Source organism: Podarcis tiliguerta (genome assembly GCF_965153285.1).
Source record: "Podarcis tiliguerta genome assembly, chromosome: 10".
In the NCBI taxonomy this organism is placed as follows: Eukaryota; Metazoa; Chordata; class Lepidosauria; order Squamata; family Lacertidae; genus Podarcis; species Podarcis tiliguerta.
In genome coordinates this window covers 57,264,211-57,278,765 of record NC_139543.1, presented here as the reverse complement: position 1 = coordinate 57,278,765, position 14,555 = coordinate 57,264,211, and the positions used below count along the sequence as shown (strand labels likewise).

The following is a 14,555-nucleotide window of genomic DNA, read 5'->3' as shown; positions in this document are numbered from 1 at the left end:
ACAAAGGGCAGGTTCTCTGTTTCATCGATTCAGTGAGTGAATCCACTATCAGCTTCACATGTTCATTATGGTTAAGTCATTGGAGCTTACAAGTCCTTGTAAAGTGATAAAATGTTTGAGTATATAATCAATAAAATCACTCTTTGCCAATATTTTCAATCTCTTTAATAAATACCGCATTTAATATAAATATTCCTAAGAGTAAAAAAGTGCTTCATTCAAATGTTGTTTAACATAAATGGGGTGAGGGAGAGATTTCAGGAAAAAAAGCTGTTTTTATTGACATCCCTCTTCCTATGATGGAGAAAATCATACAAATTGCTCTGTGCAAAATGCTTCTCTCCTGACACCTGTAGCCATAGTAGAGAGTTGCAAAAGGGGAAAGTGCTGTCCACAGCTGTAATCCCTGTGGTAGATTAAAACAATGCTGAAGGATATTCCAGACTTTTTATCACTTTACTGGCCCTTTGTTCCTGTCCAACTATAGCACAAAAGTACAAATGGTTGCACCCTCAGCAGTCCATGTTGTGAAGAGTCACAAGAGATTCAATGTACAAGCAATGATGTCAAGTAGAAGCTTTGACATTTATTTTGTCAGCCTCCTTTCTGAAGTTTGAACCCATATGGGACTCCCATGTTTAGAGGGGAAATGGAATTCACCAACCTACCCTGCAGTGTTTCTCTGCCTTCCATCTATCTTTTTACCATCTGTCCTGTCTACAGATTTTCCAGGAAGGGGGGGGGGGCTGCACATTCCCAACAGGCTCTTCCTACCCCTTCCTACTCTTCCATTTCCCCCAGATGTGACCCCATTTAGAAGCCATTGCATAAAGTTTATGCAATTGTGCCTCTGTCTCACTTATTTTCAGTGATAACAAACTTCTATTTCATGTCCCACCAAAAAAAGAAAAGAGATTCTTATACCCTTTTCACTTCTTGCCAAATAATAGTATACTCTAAATGAACACGTTAAAAATATAGAGGGAGGAGTTTGGGGAGGGAAAATCAAACACAGAATGACACAAAATCAGAACTTCTTCCCCATCCCCCAAAAGAGGAGGCAGTTGCTCCTCCACACCATATTAAATGTTTACATTTGACAAGCACCTTCTAGAAACTGAAGTCCAAACTCACTTTTGAAGCAAACCAGATGCTAATTTGGGCTTCCAAAGGTGAAAGGCTAGTGCAATTGCCCTTTATCATTGTAAATTCAAGATCTTTCCCCCTTGCTTCATGTGCTTGGCAAGAGAACCTCCTCTTGAGAGTCTACATCAATAGGTGGGGGAGGGGCCCTCTTTGATAAGGAACTCCATCACTGGGAGATCCTTCCTCCTTTCAAAAATTTAGCACTGCATAAGGGATTCTCTCCAAAATTAACATCCTTCAAAGAGTTTTAAGAATTCTCACAAGCTGAACATCTTTAGAAAGGTGGCTTGCTAACCTTTGAAAATCAGAGGCATCTCATTGCAATTCCTAACCCTCCTAGAATGAATCTAGCTAAAAAGATTAAAGACACATAAATATAATCTTGACGTGCCTCCTCCCATTGGTACCATTCACATCCAAAATATTCAGCACAGTACTGTGGTGACAATTATTCAAAATAATAGCAGGCTTTGCACTTAAGCACATTCATAGGAAAGACCTGTGCATGTCTAATTGTTGGGCTGCGATTGATGGTCTGTCACACCTACAAAATGTATTAGATCAGAAGATGGAATGCATTGTGAAAATTAGTCACAAGATTCTGCTACAGTGAATAGGTGTTAGTGGCAGTGCAAATTCATCCCAAATTTATATTGTGCTCCCTACAAAAGTATTTAGAAACTGAATCACTAATAGTATATACCTCTTAAAGGGTTGCTTTGAACCAACAATTCTCAAAAGTTCAGTACAGAATTATGAATACATGCATGCTTCCGTCAGTAGGTTGAAGAATCGCATCCCCTGCCTTAAAAATGGCCAGTGTCCAACAAGACACAGCAATTAACAACCTGAGGGCAAGTGACATTTTAAAAGGGGGGAAAAGTGAGCAGATTCTTTATTATTCCTTCAGGGAGCAATGTAACTTATACTCATTTCTGTCTAGCTAGCTTCCACCCTGCTTTCCTCAGGTTTTCAGTCAAGAATGATACTTGTATAGGTCACAAAAGACCAAACTCCTCCTAGCACTGCCACCATTTTGAGTAGTGAATGTGTTTTCTATAATTCCAAAGTGCTGTCCATTACATACATATTTTATAGAATCATAGAATTGTACAGGATCATCTAGTCCAACCACCTCCGATGCAGGAATCTCAACTAAAAGCATCCATGTCAGATGGCCATCCAACTTCTGCTTTAAAATCAACAGTGAAGGAGAGTCCACCATCTTCTGAAGTATTATAATACTTAGCAGTATAGAAATGCTTTAGCTGATATGACAGTCTGCAATGTTAAAGTAGCAATATCCCAGTTTCTAATAGGCTTCTAAAGATCTTTACATGTCGACACACATCCTTTTCATTTGTTTTCCAAATCCTGCATCGCAGTAATGATTGAACAGCAGTACCAACCCACCCTTTTAGACATCACACCCCAACTACTTAATATTTCACGTTTGCAATTTCCCTTAGACTCTCTTAGACTGGAAATCAACCTCTGGTTCTTGGCAAGAACAGTCTTTGATGTACACTTTAAAGTTTGAAAGAGCATCAGAGGCACCAAAGTTGTTACATCTGCTATAAACAGATGGCAAACCCCAGGTTTAATCACATTGGCCTAAGCTGCTTAGGATCTTGGGAGTATGAGCCAGAGCCTCTGGGAGGTCTGTTGTGGGTACAATCTCTCTTTCTCTCTCTCTCTCTCACTCACACACACACCACGTTCTTCCATCTGATCTCATTATCCATATTTATTGAATTCTACAACACACCACAAGGAGTACGGTCACCGCCTCAAGTTGCTGCACTTTTATCTGTAACATTCAACACTGAAAAAGTACATAGCATTGTATTTTAAGGGTGTGCACTGAAACAAACGGGTGAGCAACTACTTCAAAAAACCCATTGTAATACTGAACTGATTGACAAAATACCCCAAATTCCAGAAAAGGGTCACTAAAAACTATAAAACTGAGAGACAAGTGTAGCTTTCTAATTGTAGCAATATAGTAGTATCAAAGTATTTTTCTGCCACTTGCATGATTATCCATTTACTGAACCTGAGCCCTATGAACTAAGCAGATTTCCGAACTTTTTTTGAATTAATGTAAACTTGCTGCCACTCTTTAAACAGAATAGATCCAAACTCCTGAGAATACTGAAAATGAGTGGAGAATGGGGGGGGGGCTGAACACACACACACACCCTTCTGGATTGTCACAAAGCTCAGAGCTCGATTGTCACAAAGCCCCAGGGCAGCATGTGGCACCTCCATCACAAGCAGGCAGAAGTAAAACTCCATTCTCTCCTACTCATCCTTTCCCTGAAGGGATAATGGCAGCAAAACAACAAACTCTTCCAAGCTATCAGTCAGGGCCACCAAAGGAGGGGGGAGGGAGAGGAAGGACAGAGATCAGCACTGTCCTTTCCTACGGGGACTGGGGGATCTAACAGTCTCTTTCCTTCCTCCCTTGACCAATATGGGAGCTTGGGGAAAGGGAGAGGGCAACAAAAGGGGTGTTTTTAGAATTAGGAACAACCTCCCCCCAGTTTACTGGTGAGTAGACGGGTAAAACAATACGTTCGAGGTAATAGACTGACGGAGCCCGTTTCGGTTTAGCAGTGTTTGTAGCAATTCAGATCGGTCTTGATTCAGTCCTCCACCGGTCTCGCACATTTCGGGTCCTGGTGGAACAGGCAAGGACTGATCCCGACCAACCCACCCACCCCTCTTTCCTTGGTTTTGCAAAGACTCTCTTAATCACGGCTGTTATCTTCCCAGGGGGAAGGATTGTGAAGGCTGGTGTGGTCATCATCCCCACCCCCACCCCTCATTTGTTAGATACCCTCGATACGTACAAAAATTAAGAGGTGAAAAACAAAACAAACATGTACTTTGTCGCAGTTCTCCATCTATGTGTAACTAATTCTGCCGCCACCCCTTGCCCTCCAGCAACTGCACGTCCTCCGATTCATCAATCGCTAAAAGTACTTTGGAGACCAAGCATGCACCAGCCATTTCAGTGCAACCGTGAATATTTACTCAGAAGTAAGTCCTATTAGCTTCAGCGGGCTTACTCCAAGATAAGTGAGAGGAGGATGGCAAAGCCACCCAGGAAGGGTTAAGAGGATGATTGCCGGCACTTTTAAAAATGAAATTACTAATAATATTTTTTTATGAAATCCGTTAGAACGGGTGAAAACACTCAGCCAACATCCCTTTCTGGAGAAGGATCAATATCGAACTCGCCGAACAAAACTCTCTTGTCTTAAAAGAAAATTGGGCAGACAATAACAAGTAGGGGGTGGGCGGGTCGCAGTTGTTCTCTCTCTCTCTCTCTCTCTCTCTCTCTCACACACATACACACACACACACACACACACACACAGAGAGAGAGAGAGAGAGAGAGAGAGAGAGAGAGAGAGAGCACACTGACCCTAAAAGCCTTCCGGCTAAGGAGAGAGCGAGAGAAGGCAGGCAAAACAGAGGCGAGCGGAGTTATTGTCCCGTCCCATCCCTTCTCCTCCTCGAGGGGGAGGCGGGGCCGCCGGATCGATCGGCCGGTCCCATTTATCGACCGAGCGGGTCCCTCTCTCTTTTCCACTTCATCTTTTAATTTTATTATTATTATTATTATTATTATTATTATTATTATTATTTCGGAGCCCGACTCACCTCGATCTCGAAGTCGGGCAGTCGGAAAGCGGTCCTGAAGAGGGAGCAGAAGTGAGCGATGGCCGGCACTTCCCACCAAGAGCGCAGCTCGCTCAAGAGACCGGCCGCCGCCGCCGTCCCCTCCGGATCTCCGCTCGCGGCTGCCGAAGCGGCAGAAGCAGCAGTAGCAGCCGCCGAGACCACCACTCCTCCTCCGCCGCCGCCGCCACCACAACCACCGTCCTCCTCCGGGCACATCGCCCCTTTCCCCAGCGCCCCTCAGAGACCGCTGCTTTGCCGGTGTCCGCCGCGAGAGACACGGGGGTGGGTCTCCCTTTCCTCCCCACCCCGACCGAAAGGACTCTCTTTTTCTCTCTCTCTCTCGCTCTCAGCAGCCGCAGCTGCCCCCTCCGCGCCGACTCCTCCGCATGGGGCTTGTCCGGGCTGGCGCCTCCTCAGCCGCCGCCTCCTGCTCCTCCTCCCTCGCTCGCTCGCGGGTCTCTAAGGCAGGCGGGGGCGGCGCTGCTGCTGGAGGCTGCCGCCACACGGACCCATCTTCCACCTTCACCTCAGGTCGCCGCTACTGCCCCGTCCATACAATGTATATTTATTGTTAGATATATATAAAAAGGAGAAGGAGAAACTGCGCTTCAACCAGCCGGGGAAACAGATGGGGCTTAGGAAGGGGGGGAAAGGGCGCTGGGGGCGGGTGAGAGCGACTCGTGCGGATGCGATGCGAGGAGGGTGGCGACGACGGGGGGACGGTTGTCGAGCGCGCGACGGTGAGAGGCGGGGTCCGAAAGGAGAAAGAAGGCGTGTCTGCGCGAGCAGGGGGCGGGGTCTCGCCGGCAGGGCGCTCGGGGGAGGAGGAGCAGTATTTGTATGGAAGGAGGCATCAAACTCCTCTCATGCGTTGGGACAGGGGGGGGGGCGGGAGTATAGCCAAGAGAGGCAGGAGGAGGAGCCTATGGGCGAACTTTTTAGACGAGCGGAGGAGCCCGCGCGCGAGTCGTGGGAGGAAGGGGCGGAGCTTCGAGAGCGAATCGTGTGGAGAAAATAGGCTTCTTGAGAGCCGTTAAAAGGCTCGTGAGCGCAAGTTAAAAAAAGGGGGGGAGGAGGAGCCGGCATTGGGAAGCTCTCCGCGCACGAGGCGTAGGCGGGGCTGCTCTTTATCATAACAACACCTTCGCCCCGCCTTTTTTCCTGCGGGCAGCCAATTGGGGACCTCGCGCTGGGCGGGGCTCTTGATTAAAGCGTTCCCTGTGGCTGTGAGGAAAGAAGGGGGGGGGCTCTCTTTTTGTAGGCGAAGGAGTTTAGCGGAGGCGGAGTTTTCTCTCTTCGAAATTTAGTTACGCTCTGAGCACCTCAGTAGTTCAGAGCCGCTTTCCCGGTGGGTCCTCTGCAGTAGGAGGGAGAGAGGCCCTGGTTTCTTTTGCGTTCTCAGAGGATTTTGAGTCAGGAATTCAATTAGTGGAGTTTTTATTTTATTTTTATTTCTCGGATTCCGTGAGATATATATATATATTTAGGACTTCTTTCTGTGAAGATTTTTAGCCTTCGCAAATTATGCCTTGAGGTCTTTTTTGTAACTTGGAGGCTCAGCGATCCTGTTACTCAGTGGTTGTGATACCATTCTTCGCTTCCTTTTGTTTTGTTTTTTACTTGGTTATTGTTCATCTCTGATTTTTAGACGAACGAAACGTGAAATTATAAAAGGGTTAAAATGACCCTGCTACGCAGCCTGTGCTACAAAACTAAATTGCTTAGGCTTCAAGTGGTTTTATTTCCCAGATTGTGTATAGGATTTTAAGCCTCGGCGCGCATGTGGTAACTGGTAGTGCGCAAGTCTTTGCGTGGCTAAAAGGAACGTCTTGCTGGGCGTATTTGATCCAAGGGTTTCCTTCTTTCTGCTTGGAGGCGGAGATTTCTGACAAATACTTTACTGCAAGGAGTAAATGGTGTGTGTATTGCAGTTTTGGCAAACTTGCCGTTCATATATAGGATTGATTTAGTATTCCTCACTGTTGTACTTTCAATTGGGGGAACTAGTTATAGGGGAGAGTGTCCCGTTTCCCCCACTTCAAAACGTGCTTGTGGTTTATAATCCATGTTGGTGATTTCGAATACAGAACTCTAGGATTATAAATTTCTCTGCAGTCGTTACATGAAATCTTTGGGTTTACAGAGTCTAAATGGGAACTAAGCACACCTTTTTTTGAAAAAATCCAGAACAGAATTGGGAGTGCTTAAAACCCGCTTGTTTATTTAAGTGAACGTCTTGGATTGTCTCACTCAACTTTTAAACGTGAAAACAGTTCTTGTGTACTTTAAAACGAACAAATTTCTTGTGGCGTAATTTAGTGTTTGCGGACAACAAGCCACTTCATCAGATATAAGAAATAAAGTTTCACTGTGTTTTTATGTTTTGTTTGCGGAAGAGTCTGAGCTCTGCCTTCTTTGTGGAGATGCTGGTTGATGCTTCCTACTTCAAACTAGCAGCCTCTGTTAATGAATGTTTCTCTCCTGAAAGCTATTTACTTCTCCTCCATCAGGAAGTAATAATAATTCGTTGTAAACTAGCAGCTGTTTTTCAGCCAGAATGTGTTATCAAGTGGAAAATAAACTATAAACAAATCTTTGAGTTTCTAGAATTTTAGGAGTTTTCAGTTGTTGCTTCAAAACTTGTACAGTATTTGTAATTTACTTTAAAAACTTAAATTACTAACAATCCAGAAAAAGTATGTCTGTTTCTCCATTGAACATCTGCATCTAGATCTCAGGCAGCTGCTCAGCTAGATATATTTATAACCGTTTTGAACAACCAACAGATCCTCAAACCTAACTGTACACACACACACACACCTGGCATTGCTGAAAGCAGTGTGAATAAAGAACATATGAACTGGAATTTTAAAAAGCAAATTGTGCAGAAAGTGAATTCAGTGCTATAACAATCCAAAGCAGATACCGACCCCTCCAAGACAGAAGGTTATACTGCTTGAGAAAGTACCACTTGTTACAAAAGGGCTAGACTAGCTTTTGTGCTCAATAATAATTTTACACTGTTGACACCATTTTCAATTTAAGTGTTAGCTGTTGTTTTGAATAAGACATTTCATTCCTCTCCTATAAAAAACCAAAAAGAACAGACACCCCAAACCTTAGAGTACAAAAGTTCCCAAAATAAATTCATTGCAAGAACAAAAAAACCAGTCTGCTTTAAAATGTCCCAAGCCTGTGCAATAACACTGGACTTGGGTAAGAGTTGATGGGCAGGTTTCTTCTGCTCTTCAAGAAGAGGAGTATCTAAGAATAATACTAAGATTAATACTTCTGCCTTCCAAAACAGAAGCAAAGTAATTATCATAGTGATATGATACTATACCATTGTCAATAGCACCGCTGAATTCAGTGGAGTTTCACTTCGAAATTGAAGTGCAGCTTCACTGGGAGGAAGGATGGGATAAAAATAAACTGAGTAATACTTAGAAGTATTGAGTTCAGAGGGACTTAAATTCCTTGTAGGGGTGCATGATATTTCAGATGTAATCACTGAACGGTCTGCATTATGCAGGAAGTGTTTTCCTCACACACTATGCAGTCTGATCTTACACAACTTTTTAAGTGAATAGCCACATTGTTTACATGCAACTTTTCCCATGTAAATAGATTTAAAGCCTGAGAATGGGAGAAAGCCCCATGGCTGTGCAGTCCAATGGGGCTTCCTTCATCAGGTTTGGTGGCATTCCTTTCCAAGCAAACCACTCCCTCTAATAAATAATTCAAGTGGTCAATGGAACACATTATTTTTCTTAAAGAACCTAAGGGACAAACATATTTCCTGGTCCCTCCTACACAAAATCCCCATTCAGTTATGAGCATGCTTAGTAGCCATGGTGTAATCTGGGTCACTTGGAAAAGAAAAATGGAAAATGAGGGACTAAACTGAGTGTCCTGGAAGAGGATGTAGTTAGCTGGAACCCTGAACAGGAGCTCTCCTCTTAAGAGGAGAGGGTGCACTGCAATATCCTGTTACCAGTTCCACTTGTATGTCAGAATTGTTAAACTTACTGTTGTGGATGTAAGAACTCTGGAATGCTAAAAATACTTCTGGTAATTTAAACTGTTACTCCAGAATTAAAATGAAATTGGAGTGCAGTTAAGTTAAAATTCAAGTTACTTACCAAAGCTGCATCTGACTGCCCTTTTAAACTGAGTAAGGAACTAGGAACAAACTTCAACCTCATGAGAAGTCCCGGACTCTACTCAGACTTCAATGTCACTTTTATTATATTAACAAATTTACTCTTGGAGTAAGAGCCAATGTGATGGTGAAATACATGAGCTACAAAAGCTCCTGTTTCAAAGTTCATTTCAGCTGTCGGCAGCCTTAGAGAAGCTGGTTTTGTTTTTTTTAAAAAGTGTTGAGTCGCACTTAATTTTGTTACAGGACACCAACTATAACATGTATTTCAAACAGCCAGGTTTTCAAGCAATACAGTGGCACCTCCAGTTACAAACTGAATTTGTTCTGGAGGTCCGTTCCTAACCTGAAACCGTTCTTAACCTGAGGCGCACTTTTGCTAATGGGGCGCATCCCGGGGAAAATTTCGCTACCAGGAGACCTGGGTTGGCGGAGGACGGTACGTAACCTGAGGTTCCACTGTATTTTCCTATTCACAACTTCTGTATATGTTGCATGGAAACCTGAGCACTTAAGCTTGTGTCATATGTTTGGGCCATATTTTGTACTTTGGTATCTGTACCCAAGTAAAAAAACTCTGAATCTGGTCCTCAGTCTCTCCCAGTGGCAGCTTACATGGTCTTTTTTTTGTATGTCTTTCTTTATATAAAAAAAAGGAAACGTGAAATTGTAGCTCATTGCATATGCTTCCTCATTTGTCATAGAAACTGTGTGTTCTAAGTGTCCTTTATTCAGAACAATATTGTTCCTTGGGGCATAATTGCCCCTTATTTCATACACCAACTTTATTTAATTAAAACACTAACATTTCACTTTATTGCCATAAGTGGTTCTTAAAACAATATTACAAAATATTCACAAAATAAAATTGCATTCAGATACAGTACAGGAACTAGAATTCAATGCAGTGTTTGAAACTTCCATTGTTCTAGGCGCATTTTGTGATAGGGAATTTCTGAATTCTGGGCATAGTACTGCGCCTAAGATTTCAGATTAAAACTTCAGAGTGGAAGGAAAGGAGGACCTTTTTCTGCCCTCCTCCCTTTCAGCTACTCTCTGAAAACTGTACAAGAGACCCTCTTAAGAATATTAGGGGGGTGGGCAAGGGAAGGACTAGTCCATGTGAAAAATAAGCATAATATTTTAGCTGCAGTTCATTCATTTTCATTCCTGTTGTTAAAAAAAGTGTGCCTAGACATTCCATTGTTGTGCCCATAACCTAGGTTTAAAGTGCCATTTAGCTCCTAGCTTTCGTATCTGTTTCTAACACTGATTGCATGGTGTCCAAAAAGAACCAGGATTTTTTTAGGTGGCATTTCCTGCCATCATCCTTGAATCATTCTAGGCACTGGCTCCCACCAAAGTTCTCTGTGGCAAAGGAGTGGGGCTGAGAAGCTGGAACTTGTTTCAGCCTGTGATGGAAGCAGCCTTCCCTTGCTGGCAGTTGCCAGGTAACAGCTCCCACCAAGGTCCTCAGAGACTAGTGAGTGTGGCTGAGCTAGCAACAGGCCTTTTGGGGCAAGGAAGTGAACCTAAGCAGCTGGATCTTGCTCAGCCCCTGGTGGAAGCAATCTTCCCTTGCTGCTGCTTCCCTTCTTCATGTTATTGTATTGTACAATAAGTGATGATCAGAAGTAAACATTTTGAACTGTCTTCTATAGTGTTTAACAAATAGAACGTCATTATTCACCAAATTTAAGCACTTATTGACTTCAGTTAACAATTTAAGCACATAACACCCAGTGAAATAAAAATGCTTAAATTTTGACTGGATCATGCCCATAGATGTTTTTCTTCTTAATGGTCACTACTTTTGTGGCTCAGTAATGTTGGCATCTATAACAGGTGAGGTTCTGTAGAAGAAAGTTTTGGCTTGACAGAGGAATCAGTATCTTATACTATCAAGCTTTGCAAATGCCAGAGAAATAGTATGTTGGATATCATGCGGAGATGGGATGAACTGGGAAATACAATTTTGGCAGTAACATTTAAAATAAAAAATGATGTGTACAAATGAGACAGGAGCTCTTGTTTACCCCTTCTCATAACACAGGATTAAGAGGCCATCTACTGCTATTGAAAGGCAACAAATTTAAAATGATAAAAGGAAATACTTCACACAGTGCACAATTAACATGTGGAATTCATTATCCTAAGATATTGCTAAGGCCAAGAGTTTAGTAGGTTTGAAAAAAGGAGCAGACATTTATATGGCTATTGAGACCATCTGTGGCTACATTAGATGGGATGAAAAACGTTTTTTTCAAAGGGATATAAAAATCCTCCTGCTTTAAGGCATAGAATAACAACTTACTGATGGTGGGGATTAGAGAGCAACTTCCCTTTTTGTGCAGGTTCTTTGGTAATTGTCCATTCTAGGATTTTATGCACTTTTCTTTGAATCATGTAGTCCTGGCAGCTGGCAGCAAAGGGATTCTAAATTAGCAGACCTACCATCCATCGTTATAGTGTTCCTAGTATGATGGGAATTACAAGGGCTGCTATACTGCTGTGGATAAACACTACTATGCGTACTGAGCTGTAACATAAGAGTAAATGACAGCATTCCTGAGACTCAAGTCTGGCTGACTTATAAATGTTACACCTCCAATAGAGATCCAGCAATTCTGCTCTCTTCTCAAAGTGTTCACTTCAATATATGCAGTGGTGGGGGCTGGCTATTATTTACCTGTAACCATTGTTGTGTTGTTTTTCCCCAGTTATGCACATGATTTGCTTTTTTAAAAAACCCAGCCTGAGAGAGCTGATTCACATGCACACAAAATGTCAGACTGAAATGATCATGTCCCTATTTGGAGAAACACTGACTGACATTCAGCTCTGCAATGGGAGGCAGCTGCTCTCTTGAGTATTGTATCAGCCTGTGCTGGATTAAACCAGCTCCAACTATAGTAAGCAAAGTGCACAGGAGGAGAGTAAAGACAAGGGAATGATGGTTTATATGAGAAATCTCAAGATCTTTGGAGTGTAGGTAAGCTCTCCTGGCAGCAATGCGTGGTGCAATCCTATGCATGCCTACTCGGAAATAAATCCTATTGCTTTAACAAGACTTGCTCATCAGTAACGTCTACCTAGGATTGCAGCCTTAAGAGTACTGCATTAAAAGCATTTCACCCTAAATTATCTGGTAATCCTTATTTCAGTCTGAAAGGTAGGTTAGTTTCATTAGCTTTCCAGCTGCAGTTTGGTGCTGGGGTGGAGGCTGAGGCAGAGCAAGTTGCTTGCCTGAAGTCACCTAGTAAATTCCTGTCAGAAGTAAAATTCACAATATCTTGTTTTACAGATCGATTTCTGTGATCATACTGGACCATCTCTCATCATCTACAGTAACTTGTAGTCATTTAGCCGTGTCTAACTCTTCATGACCCCATGAACCAGAACACGCCAGGCACTATCTACAGTAATAGCAAACTGTATTTTAAGTGTATTTTGGGAGCATTTACTGGTATTCCTCTGTTACTAGTTTTTGACTTCCTCTCTGTAGGACTTCAGATCCATGGCTCAAAGCCCTGGGTAAGAATGCAAGTTATTGCCTGGCTCCTAAAAATAGATGGTCCCACATAAGCCTCCCTGGGGAGAGTATTCCACAAGAGGGAAGCCTGTAAGGGTCTATTATTCATGTTGCTACCCTCCTAACCGCTTGTGAATGGGGCACACAGGGAAGACCTCAGGTGATAATTTCATGGTTTGGGTCTTTTCGTATAGGGAGAGGTGGTTCTTGAAGTATTGGGGTCCTGAGCTATGTTGGGCTTTATGGGTCAAAGCTAGCACTCTGAATTGAAGCTGGAAACTAATTGGAGGTCAGTGCAAATGGTGCCAGAATTGGTGTTACATGTTCAGAGCACCCTGCCCTGGTCAACAATCTGGCTGCAGAATTCTGCACTAGCTGAGGTTTCCAATCTGTTTTCAGTGACAGCCCCATGTATAACACATTGCAGTAATCCAACCTAGAGGTCAGCGGAGCATAGACAACAGAAGTTTGGTTATCCATACAAGGGTGCAGTTGAGCCACCAGTCAAAGCTGATTGAAAGCACTTCATGCCACTGAGGCTACTTCAGCCTCAATCAACAGTACTGGATCCAGAAGTACTGTCAAGCTGTATACATGATACTTCAGGGGGAGTAGGCCACAGTCTACTCATCCAGTCTAGGGAACCAGCTAGTAACAGTGTCTCAGTCTTGCTGGATTAATCTTCAGTTTATTGGCTCTTATCCAGTTCTTTACTAAGACAAGACACTCATCTTCCACATCTACTGCCACACCTGCAGATGTAAAATAGAGGTTTCCAAGGCAGTTTGATGCCAAACTAGGCCTAAGCCCTGATTGAACTGGATCTAGAAAAATTAGTTTCAACCAAGAGCCTGGATCTAGCCCACAACTATCCACTCAAAACACATTCCCTAGTAAGGAAAGATTATCAATCAATCAGTAATTGATTAGATTTTCTGAATCCAGGGAGGGTTTTCCAAAGCAGTGTCTTACCACCGCCACCTTTAAGTAGGCAGGGACCACCCCTTATCACGAGGAAGCATTAATCAGCTCCCTAGCCCAACTGTCCATCCCCTGCTAGTTTTTATCAGTTATGAGGGACAAGGTTCATGGTCACAGGTGGTCGCCCATTCTGAACCAAGCACCTTGTCCACATCCCCAAGCCTTATTAACTGAAACACAAAGAGCACAACAAGGCTAGACAGTGTTCTAGGCACCTCTCAATAAAGACTAAGCATGCTCAGTGGCTATGGAAGATTGACAGACTGTTGTTGGTTAATTTGTTTATGTATGCAACAACGGCCACACGGACTTAATTAGCACAATATTGGAAAGAAGAAGGTGTCCCAACTAAAGAAGACTGGCAAGTTAAACTAATGGAATATGCTGAAATGGCAAAATTGATGATGAAATTAAGAGGAAGAGATGACAATGGATTTAAGGAAAAATGGAAGATGTTTATTGCATATATACAGAAGCAATGTACACAGGTTAATACATTAGCAGGGTTTTAAGATTACTTGTAATTTTATTATGAATTGATAATAGGTGATTTAAATATGTTACAAATTTAACAATGGACATGCAGTATCTTGATAAATAATAGAACCAAGGAAGGGATTAGAGGGAAGTCAATTTGTTTTGTTTTTTGCATTGTTGTTTATTTTTGTTATTTTTGGAAAATCAATAAAATGTTATTTAAAAAAAGACAGACTGTTGTTGTGGGTGGGAGTGGATAATGGGAGAGACACAGTGGAGTATTGTGGAAGAGGGTGTGGCTGCCTAGAAACCTAAACAGGAGCACGCTGCACTATGATGTTTTGTTGAAGGTCCTACTTGAGTTTACTCTTTCCTTTTGAAAAGAGAAGTATTAACAGAAGTGTTTCTAATTGTGTTTATACACTGGGGGAAAAAAACTTTAATAATAAAAAACAACCAGCAGAAGTGCTTCTGTGGCTGAGGTTTTGTGCTGATGTAGCAAATAAAATCTAGGAAATGTCTTTTTGTAACTGTTACAAATCAGGCTCCAAAATAGAAAATGGT

General features: G+C 42.6%; 1 protein-coding gene and 1 long non-coding RNA gene across 4 annotated transcripts in view; one reads left to right on the top strand and one right to left on the bottom strand.

The window, feature by feature from the left end:
- CECR2 (CECR2 histone acetyl-lysine reader) overlaps positions 1 to 5,361 on the bottom strand; it is a 110,577-nt gene extending 105,216 nt beyond the window's left edge. For all 3 annotated transcript variants that reach the window (XR_014502591.1, XR_014502592.1, XM_083401753.1), the window contains exon 1: positions 4,819 to 5,361. Coding sequence is in view for 1 of the 3 variants with exons in the window: in XM_083401753.1 (XP_083257879.1) it covers positions 4,819 to 5,055 (237 nt within the window). In the remaining 2 variants the exon portion in view is untranslated. The remainder of the gene's footprint in view (positions 1 to 4,818) is intronic.
- Positions 5,362 to 5,494: 133 nt separating this feature from the next.
- LOC310659284 lies at positions 5,495 to 13,995 on the top strand. The gene is made up of 2 exons (XR_014502718.1): positions 5,495 to 6,187; positions 12,306 to 13,995. It is a non-coding gene; the product is annotated as an uncharacterized lncRNA (long non-coding RNA).
- The last annotated feature ends 560 nt before the right edge of the window (positions 13,996 to 14,555 follow it).